Source organism: Zingiber officinale, chromosome 11A (genome assembly GCF_018446385.1).
Source record: "Zingiber officinale cultivar Zhangliang chromosome 11A, Zo_v1.1, whole genome shotgun sequence".
Classification (NCBI taxonomy): domain Eukaryota; kingdom Viridiplantae; phylum Streptophyta; class Magnoliopsida; order Zingiberales; family Zingiberaceae; genus Zingiber; species Zingiber officinale.
This window is the reverse complement of record NC_056006.1, coordinates 2603658-2631281: the sequence shown is the minus strand read 5'-3', so window position 1 is coordinate 2631281 and position 27624 is coordinate 2603658. Positions and strand designations below refer to the sequence as shown.

Here is a 27624-nt window from a genome sequence, read left to right as displayed (position 1 = left end):
CGCATTACTCCCTTCATGGGAGCTACTCTAAGGAACACTGAATCCCCCACTGAAAACTCTAAAGGTCTGCGTCGTATATCAGCATAGCTTTTCTGGCGGCTCTGAGCTGTCTCTATCCTCTGGCGGATCTACTGTATAGCTGCTGTGGTATCTGCCACTAGATCTGTCTGAAGTTCTAGCTCTTTCTGTTCACCACTCTCATACCAGCAGATTGGAGATCTACACCTCCGCCCATAGAGAGCCTCGTAGGGTGCCATACCGATGGTGGCCTGATAGCTGTTGTTGTATGCAAATTCTGCTAGACTCAGATATTTGCACCAACTTCCCTTGAAATCTAGGGCACATGCTCGGAGCATATCTTCGAGTACCTGATTTACCCGCTCCGTCTGTCCATCTGTCTGAGGATGAAAGGATGTGCTGAACTTTAACTTTGTGCCCAAAGCTGACTGCACACACTCCCAGAAGTGTGATGTGAACCTACTGTCCCTGTCTGAGATAATGGTTCGTGGGACTCCATGTAATCTAACTATCTCCTTGAGATACAACTGAGCTAGCTGTTCCATGGAGTAGGATATCCTGATAGCTAAGAAGTGGGCTGATTTAGTCAATCTGTCGACTATTACCCAGATGGTATCAAAACCATTCGTGGTTCTAGGTAATCCCACTATAAAATCCATGGAGATGTCTTCCCACTTCCATTCTGGAATCTGAATAGGCTGCAGGACTCCTCCTGGTCTCTGATGCTCTGCCTTAACCCTCTGACAGGTTAGGCAGGTGCTGACATATCGAGCGATGTCTCTCTTCATCCCAGGCCACCAAAAATGTTTCTTCAAGTCCTGGTACATTTTGGTGGAGCCAGGATGCATCGCATAGGGAGTCTTGTGAGCCTCATCTAAAATCTTCCTTTTTAGTTCCTCCTGATCTGGAACGCATAGCCTGTCATCAAAATACAACACCCCGCTATCTGATATTCTGAACTCTCCACTTTCTGATCCTGCTAAACCTTGCTTGATTCTCTGAATTTCAGGATCCTGCCCCTGAGCTGTCTGGATGTCACCAAGCAAGGTAGACTCTAATGTCATAGTAGACAGCTGTCCGACTATGAGTTCGAGACCGAAATCTGTGATCTCCTTCTGTAGGGGCGGCGACATGGCTGTTAGAGATAATAGGGCAGCGCTGGACTTTCTGCTGAGGGCGTCTGCTACCCTATTTGCTTTTCCTGGGTGGTAGAGGATGTCTATGTCATAGTCTTTGACCAGTTCTAACCACCTGCGCTGTCGCATATTCAGATCCTTCTGAGTGAAGAAGTATTTCAGACTCTGATGATCTGTATACACTCTGCACTGAGCTCCATACAAGTAATGTCTCCAAATCTTGAGAGCGAACACCACTGCTGCAAGCTCAAGGTCATGAGTGGGGTAATTCCTCTCATAATCCTTGAGTTGTCGGAGGCGTAGGCGATTACCTTGCCATCTTGCATCAGCACTGCTCCTAGTCCCAACTTCGAGGCATCACTATATATGTCAAAGCTATCTGCGTTCTCTGGTAGAGTCAAAATAGGTGCACTGGTCAAACTCCTTTTCAGCTCGCTAAAACTGTTCTCACAGTCCTCGGTCCACTGAAACTTTCTGTTCTTCTTGGTAAGAGCTGTCAGTGGAGAAGCTATCCTGGAGAAGTCCTCTACGAATTTCCTGTAGTAACCTGCTAATCCCAGAAAGCTTCTGATCTCACTGGCGTTCTTGGGTCTTTTCCAGTTACTCACAGCTTCTATTTTACTGGGGTCTACCATAATACCATCCTTTGAGATGCTGTGACCCAAGAAGGACACCTGATCTAACCAAAATTCATATTTTGTGAACTTGGCGTACAACTGGTTCTGCTGAAGGGTCTGCAATACTGTTCTCAGGTGCTCTGCGTGTTCCTCCTGAGTTTTGGAATAGATAAAAATGTCATCGATGAACACGATAACGAACTTATCCAAATATTCCCTGAATACCCTGTTCATGAGATCCATGAAAGTAGCTGGAGCATTTGTCACGCCAAAGGGCATGACTATGAACTCATAATGTCCGTATCTGGTCCTGAATGTTGTCTTCGATATGTCCCCTTCTTTGACCTTCACCTGATGATAACCTGATCTGAGGTCTATCTTGGAGAACATTGCTGCTCCCTTTAGCTGATCGAACAGGTCATCTATTCTGGGAAGAGGATACCTGTTCTTGATCGTGACTTGGTTCAGTGCCCAGTAATCTATACATAGGCGCATGCTCCCATCATTCTTCTTCACAAACAATACAGGCGCTCCCCATGGTGAGTGACTAGGACGTATGAAGCCCTTGTCAAGCAGCTCCTGTAGTTGCTCATAAAGTTCTTTCAGTTCTGCTGGAGCCATGCGATAAGGCGCTTTGTAAATAGGATTGGTACCGGGAATGAGCTCTATCTCAAATTCAATCTCCCTGTCTGGTGCTAATCCTGGTAACTCTTCAGGGAAGACTGCTGGGTAGTCACATACGACTCGGACCTCTGCTAGCTGTTGCTCCTTGTCCTGACTGGTACTGACTACGTGTGCTAGAAATCCCGTACATCCTGAATCCATTAATCTCTGTGCCTTCATAGCTGAGAGAAACTTCTTGGCCTTTCTCTTGGGTTCTCCAATGAACTCGAACTGTGCTTCTGCTTCAGGGTGGAATACGACTTTCCACTTACGGCATTCTATTGAGGCACCATATTTGATCAGGAAGTCTATTCTGAAGATGACATCGTAGTCAGTCATATTTAGCACTATCAGATCACAAAAGAGTTCTCTGTCTACTATAATGACCGGCACTACTCTGAGCCAGTGCGTGGATGCCATAATCTCTCCTGAAGGTAGTGTCGTCAGAAACCGACTACTGAGTACCTCTAGAGGTCTTGCTAACATCTCAGCAAATGCCCTGGATATATATGAATGGGTTGCCCCAGTATCGAATAAGACAGTTGTACTTTACTGTAAAATACTAATCTGACCTGTAACAACTGTCGAGGCATTTGCTACGTCCTCTCTGGTCAGTGAGTAGATCCTTGCATTGGTCGTAGCTGGAGGGGCTTCTAATCTGCCCTGGCTGATATGTGGACCATCTAAAGCGGCCTGCATCTGATGCAACTGTGCTGGCTTGGCTTCGTACTGGATCGGCTGTGGTGGAGGAAAGCTGGCCTTGTTCGGACACTGCTTGGCCATATGCCCTTCCTGCCCACATTCGAAGCATCCTCGTGTGCCCTTACGACAAATTCCAGGGTGGAATTTCCCACAAGTAGCACACTTTAGATAACTGGGCTACTTACTAGCTGGTCCTCCTTTTGGGTAACTCCCTGGTTTGCGCTTGTTGCTGGAGTTCCCTTTCCAGTTAGAGTCATGGGAGCTGTGGCCCTGCTGCTTCTGAGTGCTTGAGCCCCCTTAACCTTTAGCTTCTGAGAGGACTTGCTTCTGCTGCTTGATGCTATTCTGGTAATGCTCGGTGATTAGAGCACTGCTCACTAACTCCTCTGTGGTTTGTGACCTATGAACGCCACCAGCCATGTTTATTGCTATTTCCGGCCTCAGCATCTTGAGCATCAACTGGACTCGTTCCCTTTCTGTACTCACTAGTTCAGGGCATAGACGAGTCAATCTGTTGAATTTCTTCACGGCTTCCTCCACTGAGAGGTTACCCTGGCGAAACTCTGTGAACTCATCGTAGTGGCTGTTTGTGACCCGCATGTGAAAGAACTCCTCAAAGGATTCTTTCTCGAAGTCAGCCCATGTCATCTGGTTTACGGGGCGCTTCGCTCTAATTCTCTCCCACCACATTCGTGCATCTCCTGTCAGGCAGAAGGAGGCGCACTTCACCTTCTCATGTTCTGGCCAGTCCAGAAGCTCCATCGTGCTTTCCACTGTTTTGAACCAGGCCTGAGCATCCCATGGTTCACTACTGCCTGAGAAATTCTCTGGCTTGACTCTCTGCCACTGGATCAGATAGGCTTCTCTCTGCGTTCCTGCTACTGGGGCTACTGGTGCTGCAGGTTGGACTGGTGGAACCTCTAAGACCACTGGTGTCGCTAAGTTAGGCTCCGGGGTGACAGTGGGAGTGTTCTGCTGACTAGCCTTTAAGGTGGCTATTTCCTGTTGCTGTTCAGCTAGCTGCTGCTGTAAGGTCTGGGGGAGGCACTGAACTGCCTGCCTCGTGCTGGGGCTCAGTAGCTGGTGCCCTTCTAGCTGGGCGTCCTCGTGCCATTTCTAAAGGAACAAAGGACATACATAACTAAATTATCACATTCACCTATCTAATACTATCATGTTAGTTGCTATCACAAACAAGCATGCTTTAGTTATATCTAAACATGAAAACAAGAAACATAAAGAAAGTGATAGATGTTCTTACTTGGAAGCTGTAGGTTCAATGCTGATGTGTGTGTAGGAAGTATGGAAACTGCTCTGATACCACTCTGAAACGACCCGCCTTCTACAAACTAGCTGTAAGGCCGATCGTCACATTATGCTGTGCTAAATGCTATTCCATGACCATTATTAAATCTAGGTGCAGAAGCTGTACTAATCGAATTTTTTTTTTGCTAAACTACTAACATTTCTTGGTTCTATACATGCTAAGGGGTGTAGTCTAACTATTAATAACATATTTTACCTCCCCCATGGTCAAGGAACTGAACTTAAACATTTTTCCGCTGATATCAAACCTCCCAATCGATCCATTGATCGATTGGAATGTCGAATCGATCCAGTGATCGATCCAGCACGCTACTGTGCTCGGGACAATATTCTGGATCGATCGGCTGATCGATCCAGACTGGCCAATCGATCAAGTGATCGATCCTAGAGCCTTTTGTTCGCGACGGAATTGGCTGGATCGATCGGCTGATCGATCCAGACGCCTACTGTTCGCGAGCCGAGTTGCCCAGTCGATCAATCGATCGATTGGAAACCCTCGAATCGATCAGCTGATCGATTCGAGTTTCTGACTTCGTGCCAAGGATCTGATTTCAGCACTGTCTCGTGCCGAATCACACCTAATGACTCCAAAAATGATTAAGAACATCCTAATAATAACAACTAACATTCTAACATCATAAAATAGTGTTCTAAGCATAATAGAGTGCATGGTTAACTAATTCATAGCAATTAACATACTAAAGTGCAAAATGCTAAAACACTGAAAAGTTCTAATGTTTAAACCAAGCTTGCTAGAGTTCCCTAAGATCTTCTTTCCAAGTTCCTGCCCACACACATCTTCATACCATTGCCCTCCAGCCCCCGCTAGTCCATCTTTCCTTTACCTTTATCTGCAGTATAAGGAAAAGAAAGTATCTATAAGCTTTCGCTTAGTAAGAAACCATCTAACTCACTAAAACATGCATACGATGAGTTCATGCTTTGAAAGATGCTGATTGAACACATGATGGAGAATGCTAGGCATGGCATACTATCATACAAAACATAGAAACCAAGAGCTAATCATGGCAATAACTGAAGTATCAACTAGAAAGGACTAAACTGAACATAACTGAATTAAACTAAAGCTGAACTAGAACTGATTTCAAAACATAATCACATGACTGATTGTGAGTTTGGAAAGCTATTATCATAATAGATCAAAATACATAATCATGCTGCTAATGGGCCCGACAACTGTACATGCTATGCGCGCATCCTTAACTAGACCCGGGGTTGCAAATCTCGAATTTAGTAAGGTTTACTAGGTTGTCTAAACCTAGGAACCGACTATGGGAGCCCAGCCCAATGGATATCTAATCCTGTACAGTGCCCCTACTAAAAGTAAAATACTGGATCATAGCTAATTAATTTATCTTGCTTTTACTAGGTTATCTGAACCTAGAGGCGACTGTGGGTACCCACCCATTGGACCGTAGGCCCATATATGCTGTAGCAAGACTAACTAAGTTATTTTAAATGCTTCTATTGCATTTACTAAGCTATTAAAAATGCCTACTGTAGCATTTTACTGAGCTAAGCATTTTATCGAACACTTTGCGTGCTCCAACTCTCCCCTCTATTAGGGAGACCACCTCTAGGCACCCGACAACGTTTAGAATCTCCAACTGAAAGGAGAAAACGTGTCTATCCCATCTAAAGGTGCTCAACTAAATCCCTAAATCTGCGAGGAGAGTTAAATACACCCTATGCGTCGAAAGAATCTACATATAGCTAATTTAAAAGCATTCTATCGTACGAAAAGCTACTTATACTACAGGTGAGGGGTTTCTTACCTCCTATTCGAAGTTTCTTACGATTCTAATTGCTAGTTTTTCCTGGAAGAATGATCTCCTCGATGATCCTCCTACGTCTACGTGCTCTTCTCGCGGAGGGAAGCGTCCTTGTGTCGGAGATGTCGCCGGAAGAAGCCTTTGGGACCCTAGGGATGGAATCCTAGGTATGCTGGTGGTTGGCGCCGAGAGATGGAGAGGAGAAGGGAGGTTCGGCAGTGAGGGTTTGAGGAGAGGAAAAACTCACGATCCAATAACCCTTCACTTAATTATTCACTATTTATATTAAGTGGTAAATTTCCGCCCATCTCTAATATAAATTTAATTGATTCCTTTTAGCACAGCCCTGCTGGTTTCACTTGGTTACTATGGTTCACCATAAGTCATAGGACCCATAGGTCTCGGGTTCCATTCCCGCTTAAGCTATTTTCGTTTTCTATTTATTTTTGCTACTTCCGCTACTCTAAAAATTCCATAAAAATATTCTAAAATTCCAGAAAAATCATAGAATATTTCTAAAATAGTTTTGATAATTTTCGGGCGTTACAGCAATACATGTTCAAGAGACGTTCTCCTTCCTCTTTACTTAAGACAACCTAGTTGTGGATAGTTCTGATTTCCATTGCTACAAGCTCACTATCTTCCTTCTTCATTCTACTACCACTGTTAGGAGTAATATCTTATCAATGCAGATGATATTTAGTGATCACCAACCAATGTCAAAATCCACTGTCAGTTAAATCAAGGCGTTTGAGTGATGCTAATCTTTTTTTTATCATCTTTTTTAGTTGCTAGTTAAATACAATAATAACTTTTTGTAAAATTTTTAAGAAGGACATAGATGACATCTTGATAGGTTCCTCAGGCATCAGAACTTCCCTAGCAAAAGTCTGAGTTCTCTATTTTTACTTATTAGCATTGTTCATTTTTCTCTTGCAGGTCTGTCAATTCGTGAGGCGGCTTGAGTTTTTTTTATGCAAGAAGTGAGCTTTGTTAGATGTGGCTTGCCTTGCTATTTTGTAAATTAAAATCCATATGGAGAACAGCAAAGGGAAAACATGTGATTTAGTGTATATGGAGAATAATGGAAAACATGTGTATTTTGATGAGTAACAACTCATTTTGTATATTTTTGTATATGTGGCTACAAGATGAATTATATATGGATGTTTATTTTGGATTTAATGTAGTAAATATTTAGTTTTGTATTGGCGGTTTGCTTATAGTAAAATAAGATTGGTTGTTTGGTATTAATGAACATTAAAGACAACAGTTAAAAATGTTGTAAAAACTAGGTAAACCACAATGAAATTTTTTTGTAAAAAGTGATAAAAGACAACGGTTTTATCCGTTGTAAAATATATTAAAACTGTTGTTAAAAAAACAAAACATGTCAAATATTATCTACCACAACAGTGTATATCTGTTGTAAAATGTATCTACCACAACGGTTTATTTTTGTTGTTGAAATTATCTACCACAACGGTTTTAAAACGTTGTCGTATCCTGCGTAGCCAAATTTTGTGCATATAAACAACAACGGATAAAAACTGTTGTCAAATGTCTACAAAGACAACGGATTCAAAACCGTTGTCGTAGGGCATTACATTCTACAATACCCTCAGTTACAACGGTTTTTTTACCCTACGACAACGGATAATATCCGTTGTCGTTTGCTGTTTTTGTTGTAGTGTGCTTCAACAGAATTCTTAAGATGTCTCAGGAATGTCGAGATTGGCTTTAATGAACTAGTTCGAAGGTGAGGGCATGTTGTTAACATGGTAGGATCATGCGATAAAGTACTGTCGGTCGCTACTTGTTGTTGTTGCCGCATCAGCTTTTACACTTGGGCGTTAATTTACATTTCTTATTCCTCTTGTGTCATGGTAACCATGGTGAGTCATCCTGCTTCTTCCATCTCTCTGTCTAAAATTGAGGCAAAAGTTTCCACAGACGACGTCAAATTATTGGCCATGTTTGAAACTAAGAGAGTTGGTGCGCTGGGTAGGTGGATGTGTTGTTGACTTGAAAAAGACTTTTAGCTAGCAAGGATAGTGAGAAGAACCTATGAACCGCGGAAAAAGGGGCTCCTTGAAAAAGACTTTTAGCTAGCAAGGAAGGCATATAAGAAGATCCATAAGTTTGATCAACCGTTCGATCGACTAACCATAAGCCGAAAGACATACTGAGCGGGAAGCTGGGTCTTCTAAATCCGTCCTGTCGTATAGAGACGACCGGTTTTATGGTAGACTGTTTATCCCTTAAACCCGATCGGATGATGACTGGTAGAATATATACTAGCTATGTGTCTTAATACAGGTGGTGAGCACTAGGTCCTTTTGATCCGATCGGCCATTGAGCCGATCATCCTTGTTCTGAGGGCCTTAGCGCTGGGAGAGGAGTCATGCCCTATTGAGAGTGACCCTTTGACTGTCACCTCCCATTGACTTGGACCACCATCTCACCTTGATTTTGACTGCCTCATCATCTTGATTTTACTGCCATATCATATTTAGATCCGTTCATGAGACCTCGTATCACGTAATATTGTTACTACAACGATTTCTTACTCATATTTTAAATAATAAACCCAACATTTGGAACTGAACCTAAAGTTAAATATTGATAGAACTCCATATATATACTTGCGTTACGTCTATAGGAAGAGTTTTCGACGTAACTTTGCTGCAGCCTCGATTTTTCGTCTTTCGTTTTAAGATGCTACGTTATGGTTTTTCGATACTTTCAAGCCTCGTGAACAGCGCGCAAATTCACTTTTCGCAGCGTGCATTGCATGCTGCACAATTAGAAGTTGTTAAAAGTCTTAGGTTATTGACAACGTACATATGCATGCTGTGAAAAACATATTCTACAGTGTGCACTACATGCTGCGGATATTATTATTCACGACGTGCAATGCGCGCTATGAATAATAATTTCTGCAGCGTACAATGCGTGCTGCATATTGTATTTTCTATGGCGTGTATACTTGCGTTGTTGATGTTCTTCTACAGTGTAGGTTTGCATGCCATTAAAATCAATTTCATTTGATTTCATTGATGAAAAAATAATTTCATTATAGATAAAAAAAGTCAATTTCATACGACAACGATAAACCAAATATTTTACAATAAATTATTTCCTATGATTGAATTTCATTGTCTTAATTATTGTCCACTGCCATCACTATTAACATTGGAAATGCATCATTTCTAAAAGCATAGCAATTCTGTTCAATACAGTACTCACTGTTCAGGCTAAACTACTATTAGCAAAAAGCAAGAATAGGAATGATAGAAGAACAAATATTCCACAAGCAAGTATGACTGGACGCTAAGAACAAGCTACCTAAGAAGGAATATTGTATCTATCTTCAAAATCCATTCTACATCCAGATTCAAGGTCTATTTCTCCTCCCAGCTTCCAGGAAGTTGAGAATTGTGCTTGTGTTTCTCGCGTAGCTCCCATCCTGATGTCCAATGCAACAGCTACACTTTCAACCTCAGAAGGCCTCATGCGCAAGGAGCTAATAGCAAATGGCTACAATGGCACATTGTCTCTGGCATCAGACAATCGGACACTACCTGTAAGTATGCATGGGGCAACCAACCTACACAGCCACAAGGCTAAATTATCACTTGACCTGAGCTAGGAAATTAAGAAACTAAACAACAGTCAGTACCTTGTAGGTCGTATTGGGGAGGGAAAAATTGCAGGTAACAAAATGAAGCTATGACCAATCCTGCACAAGTGTAAATAGGTTAATTTAAAAAGAAGTCATAAAGAACTTTGGCATGAAATTGAGGCTCTCGATGACCTATTGGGTTCTGAAACAAACCTAGGAAACCTCCTGCAAATATGTCTTGCCAATGATGCCAATAATCGTCCACTCTGGAAATCGCCATGAGTGCTGCAGTGAACAGAGGAAGAAACACAATCACAACTTTGCAACGTGGCCTCTGCCATCAAAAGTCTTGATCTTTCCTGCTAGGTACCGTGATAGGAAATTGAGACAAATGGTTATCTTTATTAGCATTGAATTCTCTAATTTTTATTAGGCACGACAAAAAAAACTTTGGTAACTCAGGTCTATATTTTCCTCCAAGTCTGGACATTTGTATTTTCTGCCTGCAAGTGTGAATTCAGGTTCCCATAGGTATTGGTCCAGATTATAATCAGCCCTGAAATCCTCATGCTATGCAATATTTGTCAAAATTCATAGTAAATAGGTCTTATAAATTCTAGAAAATAATTACAGTACAATATCTATTATTAAAAGATATATTCGCCATCAGAAATAATGCTAATAAGATGACTAGTTGGAAGGAGTGCTAATGTCGGTCCTAGAAAGAAGCTTAAACGGATGCCTAACATAGAGATTTTGTGATCCCCTATATACAATCGGCTTCGGTATGCAGGACTAGATATGCAGTTTATAAGATCATATACCCAGACATCAAAACAAACTGAAAATTTTGTTCATCCAAATTAGCTCGAACTTAAAAATAAATCAAATGAAATTGCCAATATTAGTTGCCCTAGCCTACAAATACTAACAATGTTTTTGTTGTCTTTTCTTCTCATAGGATTAGTTTTCATGATTATAAAACACTTTCAAATGAATCTTAATTGTACTTACTGCATGGTAAGGTGTTACCCTGAAAATATTTTAGCACCACATAGAGCTCAATAGTAAGATAAAAATAACATCTTTGTAACCATCATTGAAGAGTTAGGAAATTTGAGACGTGTGAACTATGGAGTTTTCATGTTTAGCATCCTAAAAATTCCATAGTTTCTGTATAATCATAAGATAGTAAGAGTGTTTGATTCAATGGATTGTCATTCATTCCCATGTAAAAAATGAGGATGTAAAATATTGAACTCAATCTATAGCATACAAAGTTAACTATGGAAACACTTCCAAAGCCGACAAGAACTCAACAGGTCCAAGTATGAAGATCAATATACAAAAGCGACTATCATTAATCAAGTGAACTATGCATAAAGAGAAGATCAAATATCTATAAGATTAGCATTTCCTGATAGAATCTGAAGTTTGAGAAGTAATAAGATGAATGCTAGCTAAAGAGGAAGTTCACCTATAAAAACAATGATATTTTTATTTCATCCTGCACCGGAAGACTAAATGATTAACAATTTAGAGAAATTCTAGGAAATTAAAAGAAGGAAAAAGAGATTAACCAACAAATCCAAATTACAACAAAAATATCCAAAACGACACTGAACAAGAGAAAATTGAAAATAATCAGAATAACATCTTAATCACACTCGTATCATATTCGGCATCATTCACAGCATTTCACTAGACGCAAACAACAATTGGATTCAATTGTCATACCCTCTTCATATTCACAACAGTAAATTCCCATGGTTTGTTCGGCTTGTTATCCAGCAAATCAATGTGCTGAAAACAAAATGAAAAATTGAATCATTAGTAGCTCCAAGCCTAATTCGAGAACCTAGCCAAAAAAATTGCATATCTATGTAATAGATCCCGTGATTTCTAAAGACTCACATAGTTCAAGGCTGTGGAGAAGGATCTCGCGACAGTAGAAGAGGGTGAAGAAAGCTGGAAGAAATCCAAGACATTAGGGATCCACAAAGAGTTCGCGAGACAAATTCGAAGAAGGTAAACCCTACTGGCAACGACGGACGCAGCACCCGGCAAATCTCCAAGAGGCGCTTGGCCACCAGACGCGAGAACATGATGGGCGATCGGCACAGAACGGTTCTCAACGATTCCTCAAATAAGAGCAAGAGAAGAGAGCACTCACATCCTTTTCGGCTGGCTATGTTATTATTGTCGAAGCTCCGGTTCTAGGAGGCGTGGCAGTTTTCGACGGGAGCTGAGAAGGGCGACGAGCTGCGTGCGAAGGATTAGGGCTTTTTCTTTTTTCCGTTCTTTTCTCATTTAGGAAATAGAGTGTAGGTATGTGTATATTTTATATTGGGTTATTAAATATTATGACATATATATATTTTGCGGTATATTATTAACAGCGCATATATAAGTGCATGCCGTAAAAAGTAGTATCCGCAACGTACTTTTAATGCACGCTATTGTTTCTATCAGATGCAACAATATTAACAGTGCATATATGGATGCACGCTGTAGAAAGTAGTATTTGCATCATACTTTTAATGCGTGCCGTTGATGACGCGCAGCGAAAAATTATTTTTGTTGTAGTATATTGACATTAAATCGACGCAAAAGCTGGCTATACCGGACACCAATTTTATCACTCCGGTACATTTCTTACATGAAACATTATTAAACATTCATAAGACTTTCTAATATCCTTAATCATTAATTTCAAACATCATAGATTCATATTCGGATACACACAACATGCACTATCATCTCCTTCCAAACACAACACAGATAATTAATTAACAGTACTGCTCGATCGTGATCGAGTGCTTTATGATTTTTATTATTCTTATTATTTTATTTTCTTAGGAATATATATAGCAGTGCTTCTAATCAGACAGCCAGCCAGCCAGCCAGAAGCTAAGGTGCATGCTTCATTATTCAGCAGGAGCTTCATGATCGGCTTCATCAACATCATCCACATACTTGGAATCAAGCGACTGCGAGACGACGCTAACATCACTGGCCATCGCCATAAAATTGGATCCCAAACCATCCAAGGACATTATTCCCACAAATTCCGGTGAACTGCCTGCGCCAATCGACCCACTAGCGAAGCCTCCAAGCGTGGTGGTCGAGTAATTATTTGTTTGATTTTCCATCTTACTATCAATGGTGTTCCAGTTCACCAAACCAAAACCAAGGATATCAGTGTACACCTGCACGCATGGAACATTAATAATCAATATTAATTAGTTGAAAATTTATTGTATTAGGAGTAGTTAAGCTTAATTAATTATATATACTACTCACGCGATTCTGATAATTCATGCGGGATGTGTTCCAAGCCAGCATCCATTCACGGTCGGCTCCATCGTTGTTCACCCCTCTGTACACAATAGCTTCTTTCGAAGGACCGATGAGCCTATCACGGACGTGAAGAAATCCAGCCCATTGCCCATTTTGAATGATTTGAGGGTAAGGAGAATGCCAAACAGCGCCTTCCCAAGTGTGATTGAGATCAAATGTTAGGTTACCTCCGGTGGCATTGTAAATCATGCCAAGCGTCGAGGTTCCAGTGCCGTAAGCCTCCTTCAGGTTGTGCACAAACCGACTCACGTTCGTCGCTTTCTCTTCTGCGTTCATATACTGCAAAGCCACTCTTGCTCTGTCTCGGGCGGTGATTTCAGTGATGTTCGGATTAACTAGTCTCACTGTGTCGTCCGTCACTGGATTCCCAAACACGTTGGTCGCCATGCTTAATTCTATATATCAACAAGAGAAAATGTTTTTTTTTCTTCGGATTGCTCTGTAAGGAAGTGTGTGCAACATCGTGTATTTATAGAGGAATCAGATCATATATAGCTTAACTAAAATATAAATAATTAATTAATTGAAATGGGAAAAACGTGGCATTAACTTCTCCGAAAATAATTGAAATGGAGGGAACACTTAATAAATAAAGAATTGAAATGGGAAAACAACGTGAGAATAATTTCTCCAAAAAATAATTGAAATTTAGGGACCACTCACTTACTGATAAATAATTAATTAATTGAAATGGGAAAAACGTGGCATTAACTTCTCCGAAAATAATTGAAATGGAGGGAACACTTAATAAATAAAGAATTGAAATGGGAAAACAACGTGAGAATAACTTGGACAAATATTTTTTTTATTATTTTCGGGGTGTTTCTCTAGGCCGTTTTGTTTCTTTTCTCTATCTATTAATTTTTATATGATATCAGAGTTATGATCTTTCTTTTTCCTTATTTTCCCTTAAAATTTAACTTCTTCCTTCTTTAATTCCTCTTCCTGTACCTCAATTCCAACACTAGATTTCTACAACATTAGTCAACAACAACATAAACATCTTGGAGCACAACAGCAAATTGAAGCAACCCAAAGATCAACGTGCTCCAGCAACATTTTCCAGTCTCATTGCCAACGTCCATTTTTGTCAATTTTGTGCGACAACCTCGAGAACTTCGACAACTACAGTAACAATCTTTCTTTATTTTTTTTATTTTTTCCCCTCCTCCATTTGGCCTTTTCTTAAAAAAAATGAGAAAAAAAACGTGAAAAAAACAAAGAGAAAAAAAAGTCGACCCTCTCCCTCATCTTGGCAATCGAGTACTCAATCATCTAATTCTGGAACATTTTCACTCTCCATCCCTCCTAATGCCAGACATCAATTTCTGAAATCCCAAGATGTCATCCAGATTCTGGAACAACTCGTCATATTACACCGGAGTATAATATTTTTTTATTCTTATAGAAGCTTCATCTTATCATGCATCCGACATGCTACAAATAGGCAATGGCTCAGGTTTGCAAACTGTTCACATTGGGAATACATCCTTTCATTCATATGGTCGTACTTTTCGCATACGCAATATTTTTCATGTTCTTTCTATTATTAAAAATTTGCTTTCCGTCCGTCAATATGCTCTTGATAATAATGTATTTATTGAATTTCATCCTAATCATTGTCTTATGAAGGATCCTGTGACAGAAACTATTCTACTCCAAGGGAACACTAAAAACGGTTTTTATCATCTTCAACCCACCTCTCTCAAAACCTTTGTTGGAGAACGCACGGATAAAATCTCGTGACATGCACATCTTGGTCATCTGTCTCTACGTCTTGTTCAGAATATTATTAATCGTTTTGGTTTACCAACTTCTTTAGCATCATCATCTCATTTATGTGAAGCTTGTATGAAAGTGAAATCTCATAAACTACCTTTTGTTTCCTCTACTCGCAACTGCAGTTTTTCTTTAGAAATTATTCACTCTGATGTATCATGCCTCAGTTCCACTTAAATTTTGAGATGATGTCGTCCAAATCGCGGTCTACCTTATCAATCATTTACCCACTACACTACTTCAAAACAAGTGTCCCTTCGAAATACTTTATAATCATTGTCCAAATTACTCCTTCCTCCATATTTTTGGTTGCGCATGTTATCCTTGACTACTATCTTATTCTAAACACAAGTTAAACCCTCGCTCTCAACAATGTGTTTTCCTTGGTTATAGTAATTGGTATCATGGGCGACCGAACAGATATATATTTCTTGACATGTTACTGTTGATGAATCTCTTTTTCTATTTGTAGTTGCTACCTTGGATCCTCCTTCAGATAATCGAGGCATCTTTCTAATATCACCGAGTAAAATACTAGAATCCCCACAGATTGCTCCATCTAGACATATTGAAAGAACAAGGGGAGACAGCATCTTGGGTCCTGCTCCATCTCCACAAATTCCTGAAGACTCAACAGCAAATGGAGATTCACTCTCTAGTTCTGATTCTCATCTGTCTGATCACTCATCTCCGAGTAGCTCTAATGATGATATTCCTCGGCAGATGCTTCTTCTAAACGATATTTATGCACAATGTCAACAAATCCCCACTTGTTATCCTCTTCCACGTGCTCTTCTTGCTTCTTCAAATTTTGTCAAACCTTCTAGTTTTACACAGGCAATCAGAGATCCAAATTGGCGTGCTGCGATGACTACAGAATTTGATACTTTTCTTCACAATGCAACCTGGAGCTTAGTTCCTCGTACCCCATCTATGAATATTGTGGGTTCTAAATATGTTTATCGATTTAAGTATCGTGCAGATGGTTCTATTAACGTTACAAAGCTCGTCTTGTTGCTAAAGTCTTTAATCAACAGCCAGGTATTGACTTCAATGATGCTTTTAGTCCAATCATCAAAATTACAACTATCAAATTGCTACTATCTATATCTATTAGCTCCAATTGGCCAATACGACAATGGTTGCTACCATCGCCGGAGAAGAAGGTCAGGTAATGGTATTGTTAATTTCAACAGTGATGTAGATTTTTGGTATGCTATTGTAGGGATTTCCAATTAGTTAGATATGGAATTTGTTTTCCAATTGGCAGTGACAATGGTGTGAAGTTGTTGGATTCCGGCCACCACAACACTGAATGCCTTGGTTGTTTCCTTGATATCCAACTTTGATCCGATCAGTGAAAGGTAAGGTTCTTGTTTAACGTTGTGGATTTAGGTCTTGCTGTGGAGAAATTAATCGATGACCAGTTAAGGTTGATCAATAATTAGGGTTTTCCTAATTGAATTAGGTATATTGGTGATTATTATTTAGGGTTTTTGTGCCCTAAATAGTTTTAAGGATTCTATTTAGCAATTCATTGGAATTTTAGCTAAATAAAATATATCTCTGTTGGTATCACAGGACCTTGACGCGAGACGGGTTTCTCGACGTCCGGATTTGGACGGATTGGATCATTTCTTTTGGAGGCGAGTACTTTTGACTTACGTCATTTGATATACATAATAGTGAATTTAACAAGTTGCATTAATTATGTCCTTTATTTGTTTCGGTTAGTCACTACCCAATATTTGATACATGATTGATTGATTGCTTGATTTGCATCCCATGTATACTTTATTTGTTTATACATGCTTATAGGGGGTAGTGATATACCATGCTTCACCATGTTCAGGACCTAGGTTTTTATACCTTCTGTGTACCTTTGATTCGATATGATTCATTGACCTAGGGTGCACTTTTCTATATATATGGATTAGGTCAGGATGTTTTTATGGTTATTGCCATGCACCATTTGCATGATTGCATGCTGTGCAATAGTCCGCTCCATTATTGTTGAGCACATCGCCGGTTACATGGATCTGCACACACCACCACTCATGGGTTAGTGGTCGATTCAGGTTGAGTGTGTTGCAGTAGGGACTCTGTTAGGCACCGTTGGTCCGCTCATGGGTAGTGTGACACAACGTGTTATCCGGCAGGGATTCCTCCCCGTCTTTGAGTACCGGGAGATGAGAGCATTGCGCTCCCCCATTTATGATTTGGGGTAGGAAGATAGGTGTACTCCGACAGCATCCCGTCCACTCGGTCACTCATCAGGAGTAGTGACGACAGAGTGCACGGTTGTCACAGCCCTACCCACTCGGCCTCTCTATTGTGTGAGATGATCGACTAGCATCAGGGGTGACCAGGACGCATCATTGGCATCATATGCATGATGCATTTATTGCTTGTGTTTGTGTTTGCTGCATTTATATGCTGCATATTGTTTGGATACCTATGTTTGACATGCATACAGGATTTCCATATCTCTCGGACTGCTTGTCTTTATACTCAGATCCTGGTTAGTACAGTATTCTCCTGTTTACTTCAGTTTGCATTTACCTTTATTACATCAGGAGATTGTACGCATGATTAGTGCTAGGTGTTATTTCCTTATTTTGTATATCAGTTGTACCTGCTGAGTGTTGGACTCACCCCGCCTCCATTGTTGATATTTTCAGGTTGATGCTGTCAGGAGAGAGTTCCAGTTGCTGGTCCCTGCAGACCTCGAGGATATGATTGATTTTCTTTTGGTTTCTTTTCTGTTCTAGACTGTTTTGAACTTGTTATGTTTTGGATTATTTTACTTATGGACATTGTATGGATTTTATTATATCGATGGATTTGGATTTGGATTTATTCTACTACATGCCTGCCTGGACGACAGAAGAGGTGAGTTCATCGGATTGAGCTTTACGAGTGTAGTGGAGTAGGGTTGATTTCGAGTCAGGGTATTATCTTTCTGTTTACTTATATATAAACTGCGTGGATGTATGTGTGGTTGTATTTTATTGTTTTATTATTCCAGCCGCCTGTGGCTGAGGTATGTGAGGATGTAGAAAAGTTTCAGATTGTCCACCGTACAGGGGAGATGTTGCCGAAATTTTCTCGGACAGGGACTCCTCTGGGGCGTGACAGTTTCTCTAGGCCGTTTTGTTTCTTTTCTCTATCTATTAATTTTTATATGATATCAGAGCTATGATCCTTCTTTTTCCTTATCTTCTCTCAAAATTTAACTTCTTCCTTCTTTAATTCCTCTTCCAGTACCTCAATTCTAGCACCAGATTTCTACAACATTAATCAACAACAACGTGAACATCTTGGAGCACAACAGCAAATTGGAGCAACCCAAAGATCAGCGTGCTCCAGCAACATTTTCCAGTCTCATTGCCAACGTCCATTTTTGCCAATTTTGTGCGACAACCTTGAGAACTTCGACAACTACAATAACAATCTTTCTTTATTTTTTTGTTTTTTCCCTCCTCCATTTGGCCTTTTCTTAAAAAAAAAATGAGAAAAAAAACGTGAAAAAAAAAACAGAGAGAAAAAAAAGTCGGCCCTCTCCCTCATCTTGGCAATCTAGTACTCAATCATCTAATTCTGGAGCATTTTCACTCTCCATCCCTCCTAATGCAGTGACATCAGTTTCTGAAACCCCAAGATGACATTCGGATTCTGGAGCAACTCGTCATGTTACATCGGAATATAATATTTTTATTCTAATAGAAGCTTTATCTTATCATGCATCCGACATGCTACAAATAGGCAGTGGCTCAGGTTTGCAAATTGCTCACATTGGAAATATATCCTTTCATTCATATGGTCGTACTTTTCGCATGCGCAACACTCTTCATGTTCCTTCTGTTACTAAAAATTTACTTTCTGTCCGGCGGTTTGCTCTTGATAATAATGTATTTTTCTGAATTTCATCCTAATCATTGTCTTGTGAAGGATCCCGCGACAAAAACTATTCTACTCCAAGGGGACACTAAAAACGATTTTTATCATCTTCAACCCACCTCTCTTAAAACCTTTGTTGGAGAACGCACGGTTAAATTCTCATGGCGTGCATAACTTGGTCATCCGTCTCTACGTCTTGTTCCGAATATTATTAATCGTTTTGGTTTACCAACTTCTTTAGCATCATCATCTCATTTATGTGAAACTTGTATGAAAGTGAAATCTCATAAACTACCTTTTGTTTCCTCTACTCACAACCGCAGTTTTCCTTTATAAATTATTCACTCTGATGTATGGGGTCTGTTGATAGTCCTAGGAAAACTGTACCGACTCCACCGTACAAAAATTTTGTACAAGTGTCGAACCTTTCCTTAAATAACTTATTGTATTCTTTAGAAGGTAAATTAGGAATCGCAGACGGAACTTAACATCATTGATTCCAAATTTGACTTATCTGTTCTTAATGGTTTAAATTTGAATCGCAAGCGGAACTTAACACTATTGATTCAAATCCACCTATATTATTAATTTCATTAAATATTAATTTCTAAAATTAGCTTCCAGAACTGCATGGCGAGGCACATGGCCTTCTTGGATATGGGAGCAACCACCACCGCCTAGACAAAGCCTTTTAAGGAAAGCTAATATTTAATTCCCTTAAATAACTATAGGTTAACCGAAAAGAACAATCGAATCACAAATTCGCCAAAGTAAAATAAAAAACACAAACTCGAAAACAAATTCGAAAACTAGATCTAATTACCTCTTGTGTTTGGAATTCTTACAAAGAAATAAACTAGCATGATGCGGAAAATAAATATCACTAAAAAAAATAAGGGTTTAGAAGCAGTTTTTCAAGGCCTATACCAGCGGTTTATGACCGCTGCTAACCCTATTGCACCGGTTACAAAACCGGTGCAGGTGTTGGCGACGCTAAATGCAACCGGAACGGTAATACTGACCGGTGGTTTAAACTTATAAACCGCTTCTAATGCTGACCAATAGTAGTGGTCTTAAGGTGGACCTTTAGGAGCGGTTGGTAACCGCGTATATAGATCAATATGGGTCGCCTTAAGGTGGACCTTTAGGAGCGGTTAGTAACCGATTCCGAAGGTCAACTTTTACAAACAGTTAAAACCGGTCTTATAACTTACTTTGCAATTTATAAATGACTTTTTAGAAGTGGTCTAAAACCGACACAAAAGGATGATTTATTAGAGGCGGTTGTAAACCATTTTAGAAAATAGTCGTTTAGATGCGGTTGTAACCGATCCTATAAGTTTATTATACAACAGTGACACTATCTATAGGAGCGGTTTTAAACCACCTCTAAATATACAGAATTACCATATTTAAAAATGCTTTTATATCATATTGTACCTATAGATCTCCAAAATGAATGCTAAATTTAAATCAATTGATAATATTAATATTTCACTGCACAAATCTAATTTATATTCATAACACAATTTGGATTACCAAATAAACAAGTCATATTCATATTTAAGTTCAAAATATTCATAACATACATTTAACACCACACTATACCACTAATACAATCCTTACTTTAATTTCCAAAATATATAGAAACTTCAATAACAAGTTTTCTCTGCCAATAAAGCATCAAAAGGCATTTGCTTCAAGCGACAAAAGGCATTTGCTCCAACCTTCAATAGCAACCTTCAAAAAAATGCAAACTTCAAATAATGCAAAGACATATAGAAGGGAAAAAGACATAAAAGACTATATAACTATAAAGAATGATGAATACCCTTGCGACCTTAGTGATCAAAGTAAGAATATAGTTTTTTGCTTCATAACATTAGCAATAGCCTTTTTAAAGATTCATAACATCATGCTAACCTAAAATGACTAGCATATGACCATTTTCGAGAAGAACAAGCAATCTATTCATATGTTTGGCCAATCCAACTATTTAGTAGTTGGAAAAAAATTACAATACAAGATGAAATAGAAAATTTAGACAAGATCAAGGCACAAAGCAACTATACATGGTCTTCATAAACTACTTTAACTCGTTCAATGCTTATCTAGTCAAGGTTGTGAGATATGATATTGCAGATCTACAAGATTTCCATCATCAACAAAACTCAATATGAACCATGAAATATCCAAGTTAAATTCTATAAGGAATAAACAACTTTTTTAGATTTTTAGAGAGACCATGGTAAAGGATATCTCATTGTAGCACCTGTATAGAGGAAGTAGTCTGTAGTTTAATATCTCAAGGAGCAATATAGACATTCCAGGCTTGTTCAAAAAAGATAATGATCGTTGGGTCAAATTTTGCAGATACAAAAAATAAAGTTACAAAAGAGCACATTATTCTAGTATATTGCTAGCAAGCAAATAATGTAAACTTATCAATTAGGTAAGGTTTTTTTTTTTCGGTTGAACAATTCAATTTCCTGAACCAGTACAGCAGAGGTCACTTCAGTGAGGTAAATTTTCACAATTAACATCTCCAATCAGAGCTATCATACATAGCATCTCAATTAAGTTGAGAGATGATCAAGATTGATGCAATAACCAAAGCAAGATTTGATCTTACTGCTTAAGAAGCCAGAAAAGGCATCGCACTAAGCAATTAACATCAGCCAAAATCATTCTTTGAGACTTTAATGAAGTCATACTTTACGACTTTAATGACTATATACTAACTTGATAAAATAGAAAACTTATAGAGTCACAAAATGGAGTTTGACCTTGAACCTAATTCAAAATTTAATTGTTTCCAGTTTAATTGTGATAAACAAGATGAGCTGCTAAAACTTCATCTTAACAAAAACATTTGTATTTAAAAATTTCTAACCTGTCTAGTTATTATCTGATTCTGGTGATGGGGAGGATCTACATCTATTTCCTTCCGCAGTTGATGAAACTTGTTGTTGCATAATATTTGTAAGCATAGCTGCCATCTACAAAAATAAATAAATTTGCTATCATGTACTTAATTATACAAATAATTTTAAACAAATTCTTTTATTTTATTATTGTTATTACCTGGGTCGGTAATGATTCAGGTCCATGAGAACCTCCAGCACTACCCGACATCATACTGTGCATTACCCGTGCAAAATTTTGGAATTGATCATTTTCTTTCATTTGTCTTTACATCTGCTCTATTTCCATTTGTCGTTGTGCTTCTCGCAACTCCATATCTTTAATTTTTCTCTCCCATTTCCTTAAATTTGTCCGTCATATCTGAATTAGAGTGATAGTCTTGCCAATACATTGAGCTACGTTTACATAGCTCTGGGAACACTTGACTAGGCAGCGCACCAGCTCCTAAACATCGTACCCGACCAGAATGCTCGGGTCCAAAAACCTCCTATATATTGAATAAAATTAAAGTTGAACCATTTGCAACAGCTTTTACAAAAATGAAATGAAATTAAAAAAATATTATTACCGAAATGCCTCCTCATGGACTTCTATTGGTTGTGTTCCTTCAGGTTTATCTTGAAGGTGACGATCCACAGTCTCTTTAAGTAAATTCTAAAAATAAAATAAATTGTTAATAGAATAAAAAAATATTTAAAAGTCGACTTAAAAAGTGAAATATATTATTACCTCAATTCGTATTGCCTCGTCATCAATAGGGGCGCCTCCTTTCTTTCTACTTCTTCGACTCAATTGTTGTATTTCAATACGACTCGGTTTTCTTCCATTTTCTTGAGACTAACAAGATAACAAATCCACATTTAGCACCAAATATTAATAGCATAAATTCTTCTATTTGCATAACAACTTATACTTCTAATTTGCAAATTCCATCAAAAACTAACTATATACATTACATTGCTTGTAATTAATTTCTAGATCTCATAAAACCTTGGAACTTCAAGGATAAGAGCATTAAAGTGTAAAACAATAAATAAGCAATGTGAAACTAACTGTAAGAAAGAAAAGAAATAATTTTGATTCTTACAAATTTATATTCCAATGATGGAATATTAGTGGTTCCTTGTGCATGAGTCCCTTTCTTTTTGTTCGCATTTTCTCTATTGATTTTTGAAGTTTTCTGGCACAAAAATTTATAAGGAAATTATAACATCCATAACCATATATAAAAACCTATTAATACTAGTTGTACCTCGGTAGACTTCCAATAGTTACATAAAATTTCCCATGTTTGAAGTGTCAACCCATGAGGAATGGGTTGTATTGCAACAAGCTCTTCTAGTGGAGTATTTGAACACTACAACAAAAACCTTCATAGATATCGGTTTTCCACCGGTGTCTATTTCATTTTCAACCGATGTCTATGAAGCCGATGTTAAAAGTCAGCCATTTTAGACATCGGGTTAAAACCGGTGTAGTATCTATCACTTAACACACCGGTCTTCAAATCGGTTATTAACCGGTGTAGTATCACTTAACGACACCGTTTCATCAACGGTGTAAAACCGATGTAATATTGTATGTTAATAACACCAGTTTTGGCAGCGGTAAATGACCAATGTAATATTAGTTAATAACACCGGTTTTGCAGCGGTGGAAAACCGATGTAATATGTATATTTTTTAACAGCACAAATTTGATTTCCGAAACAATGAAAAACCGACAATAAAAAAAAAATACACAAATATTCATAAATTATACAAATATTCTTCATTCAATAATATCCATAAAATACACAAATATTCACAAATTATATAAATAATCTTCTTACAACAATATCCATAAAATACCCAAACATTCTTTTTACATCAAAAGCTAGCTAATAAATATCAAAATCAAGGTAGAACATTCTTTTAACACATCAAGGTAGAACCGCACTTCAAATGTAATCTAGCATGCATTCAGCCCACTCGAACCGCACTTCATCAATTTCAACTCTGGAGTACTTGAGATTTGTAAACTGTAAAAACACATAAATAATATATTAGTAAACCAAGACTAAAAAGGATACAACATGCAGAGTATCAGTAGTACAAGATGTTAGCAGTTCCTGCTAACAGAATTATATGCAAAGCTATATAAAGAATATTAGGCAGTAAGAGCATGGATAACAATGAGTCTGTCACATACTGATGCTTATATGGACAACTTAATGCCTATCCCATTGGATAAACTTTCATACACTCGAGCAAACTATTATCCTAGGCATGCATTCCATGCATAAATTTGTAGATATATATGATTCTATCTTATATATATATTTGTAGATATATTTGCAGCAGATGAAAGAAGGGGTAACAAAATATGTTGCACAAACAAGAAAACGGAACAAAGTTTAACAATAGAGCATTGCCTGCAAACTTGGCTATGAACAAAAAAAAGGCAAGATAGTCTACATATAAATAGATACTTAGAGAACAAGAAGATCCAGAAGGTATGGTCACTTTCACACATCAGTACTTTAACAAACAGAATATTACAAAGGCCAATCATAGGAAGGAGAATTTTACCGAGAAAATAAAGTTGTATCCCATTTCGAGAATAACACGCAGAAATTCTATCCTTCTCCACATCATTGACAAATATCCAGCAGTCATGTAAATCTTCTCATCTGAGAAATCCATTCCCTCAATATAAAGAGCAAAACAGTGAGTATGCAAGGATATGCACCTTATGTACGCTTTCTTGTCCAAGGCAATGATTACCAAATGGTCCAGGAGTCTGCGTGTTCCATCTCCTGTCCGAAAACTTTGAAAAAACAAATCTATAATAGAACCAGGAGAAGCCCAGGCAGCATTCAAAGTTGTTAATATTACTGTTTTGTTTTCCATAGCTGCTTCCTTTAGAACTTTCTCAAGCTTAACATCGTTCTTTTCCTGCAAGCAGATATATAATTCTCTATAAAGGAGGAAAATTCACAATTGTTTGTAGGCACACAAGTTAAACGATATAAATTAGGGGGGGGGGGGATGACTTATTATATTGCATAAAATAGCATAAATCAAGTGATTTACTGACAGCTTAAGCTCATGGGGCAGATAATCATCCAATCGGATTTAACATTGTATTAAGCAGAAAAAACAAAATCAGTCCAGGTACTAGGCTTGTCTACAAATTCAACTTCGCCAAAATGAAGTGTGTTAAGAATATAACATTCAGAATTCAACATCAAAGGAATGGTAGCTAGAGAGTATCCTAGAAAGTCACAAGGCATAAAAATTTTGAAAACAGTTATAACTTTTCAATAGTTTAGAAACATTATAGACTAAACCCTATTATGTCTAATTGAAACAAGTTGATCGGGAAGGTTAAAATAAGTTAATCAGCTTTTCATATATGTTGGATTTACTATAGAAAACTTGCTACATTATGCAGAAAAGACATTCAATTGCACTTTACAGTATCTTAAAGTTTTTCAAGAAGAACAAAATACTCTACAAAAGATTATTGTATACTTCATAAGTAACTCATATCATACACATATTAAGTGCATAATGAAAGTTGTTAAATTGTAGTTAGTCCAACAGAAATGGCTTCATAATTAGCATCAAGATGTTCACCAAAACACAAATGATTAGGAAGACTAGCATATGAGGAATAGATTTAAATCATGAAACTTCTGACGCAGAAGGTACATGCTGGTCCAACAAAGTTGTACACAATTTAGTTGTTAAAATAAGTGAGATGAAACGTAAAGCAAAAAAACAGTTATGTGCAGAAATACATGTAATAATAAAATCGCTGCATAATTGAACATGCCCAAGATACACAGGATCATGACTCACTAAAACGTTGATGTTGTTGCTCAAATGTTATAACATGAGGAGGAAGGAACCCAAAGCCATACATGATAAATATATAGAGCCGAACCTGATCATAGAAGTAACCCAAAGCCATACTATGCAATCTTAAACACTTAAAAGAGAAACATTTTATCACCTGTTTGAGACCAATAATGTAATTCTCTTCCATGACTTTATCCCAATCAAACCTCTCTGCCAAACCATTTAGCAAGTCTGCGATCTGCTCATAATTCATTGGGCACAAAGTATCAACTTCAAAACCAAACTTTTCATGTTCAGTACCAATTCTGTTTCAGCAAAAAAAAACATACAAGTCATCAAAACAATATGACCAACGACAGTGAAACGTCTCTTTAAACTTCAAAGATAAACAAAGAGGCATCCCTTCCATATGGAATAGAAAAAATGAAACAATTCAATAAGTACAAGGAAATTAATTTTCATAAGAAACAACATCGAAAAACTATTGATTCCTAGAGGCCAGCTCCATGGATCTTTTCTCAACATTGACCTCTATGTAAGGAAATGAATGGAAAAAAAAACAAATTCATAAACAAGGAACCTTAAATAAGGAAATAAAGCAGTTTATTCAGGGTACAATAAATGGACAAGATTAATTTGCAATATTAATACGAAGGAAAAAAATCTTCTTTGTTCCTGTACTTCACAAGGATACTAGGACAGTAACTAATACAACCAGCCAAGTCTTCCTCGACTTAGATAATTAACAGGATATGTATTTAGTTCCTACAGAATTCCATATACTAATCATTCAGAGAAAACTTAAAAAAAAAACATAATAATTGGAAAGGAGAAACAAAATCACATCAATAGAGATCCTGTATAAACTTCTGTACACCAAATGCATGATCAGAGGTAATCCATATTTATCCACCAACGATCCCAGGAAGGACTAGCAGGCATAGCAGAAAAGCCAGATGAAGAGTATATACCTCCATTTCTCCTTGGGCTTGCAACCCGAAGCGAGATACCTCACGAGATCGGAGTAGAAACCGACACCAAATGGATGCCTCGCCACATTTAATGTAAAATACCGGAAAATAGGCGAATATTAATAAGGGAATTTTTCGGAATTTTTGGAAATTTTTCGGAAATTTTTCGGAGCTCGTACGGATGAGTTAACGGGGACAAAAATGGGGTCCGGAAAAGCCTGTTTGGGCTACCCCATTTAAGCGAGGAAATGTTTATTTCTTAAATTCCTTTTTCTTTTTATTTTGTTTTCTCTTTTTCTTTATTTCCTCCGCTTCTTTCCCCTTGCACCCGACGCCGAAACCACCCGCGTCCAACTCTCCTCTGCCCTAATCGCCGCGTTGCGGTTTCTTCTTCTTCTCTCCTTCGACAACTTTCTCGCCACTGCCGAAGCCTTCTCTGCCGTTCCTCTCGCGCGACGACAAGCCAAGGAAAAAAAAACCCTAGCGCCTGTGCCCTAGCGTCCAGCAACGCTCGGCATCTCCTGACCTCTCCCTCTCGGTGTGTTGTTGTCGCGCCGTCGCCGGCCGAGCTCTCCTCACAGCAGTGCCGCCGACCTCCATCTCGTGTCCCCTAGATTTGGATTGTGCCGCCTCTCCTCTATTCCTGATCAATCTTCCCTTTCTGGTGGAATTAGGTCACGGTTGAGGTAAGATTGGATTCTTGGTTTTGGATTTCTATTTTTGATCAGGATAGTGTATCTGGTTTTCGGTAGTAATTAATTAATTGTTGGCAGCAACAACTCTAAGTTGGGCAGCAATATGGTGAATCCCGCAGCAGGAACTTGCTGTGGGGTTGTGCTGTGGTTGGGTAGTCACTCCATTTGGTGGCTATTGGTTCTTGTAACGACTGTGAATTGAGGTAAGGTGTAGTGCAGTTGTTTCTTTTGCTGTAGTATGCACCGAATTGAAGGAAGGTTAGGAAAAT

The 27624-nt window shown here is 38.4% G+C and overlaps 1 protein-coding gene and 1 long non-coding RNA gene across 2 annotated transcripts; both read right to left on the bottom strand.

Annotated features, from left to right (window-relative positions):
* Positions 1–12586: 12586 nt before the first annotated feature.
* On the bottom strand, positions 12587–13696 carry LOC122030882 (23 kDa jasmonate-induced protein-like). Its single transcript, XM_042589928.1, has 2 exons — positions 13184–13696; positions 12587–13089 (listed from the first exon to the last, which is right to left on the bottom strand). The coding sequence occupies exons 1-2, from the start codon at positions 13625–13627 to the stop codon at positions 12808–12810; spliced, it is 726 nt and encodes a 241-aa protein (XP_042445862.1). The 5' UTR covers positions 13628–13696; the 3' UTR covers positions 12587–12807.
* A 10124-nt stretch (positions 13697–23820) lies between these two features.
* LOC122032826 lies at positions 23821–24786 on the bottom strand. Its single transcript, XR_006126230.1, has 3 exons — positions 24575–24786; positions 24415–24515; positions 23821–23864 (listed from the first exon to the last, which is right to left on the bottom strand). It is a non-coding gene; the product is annotated as an uncharacterized LOC122032826 (long non-coding RNA).
* Between the last annotated feature and the right edge of the window lie 2838 nt (positions 24787–27624).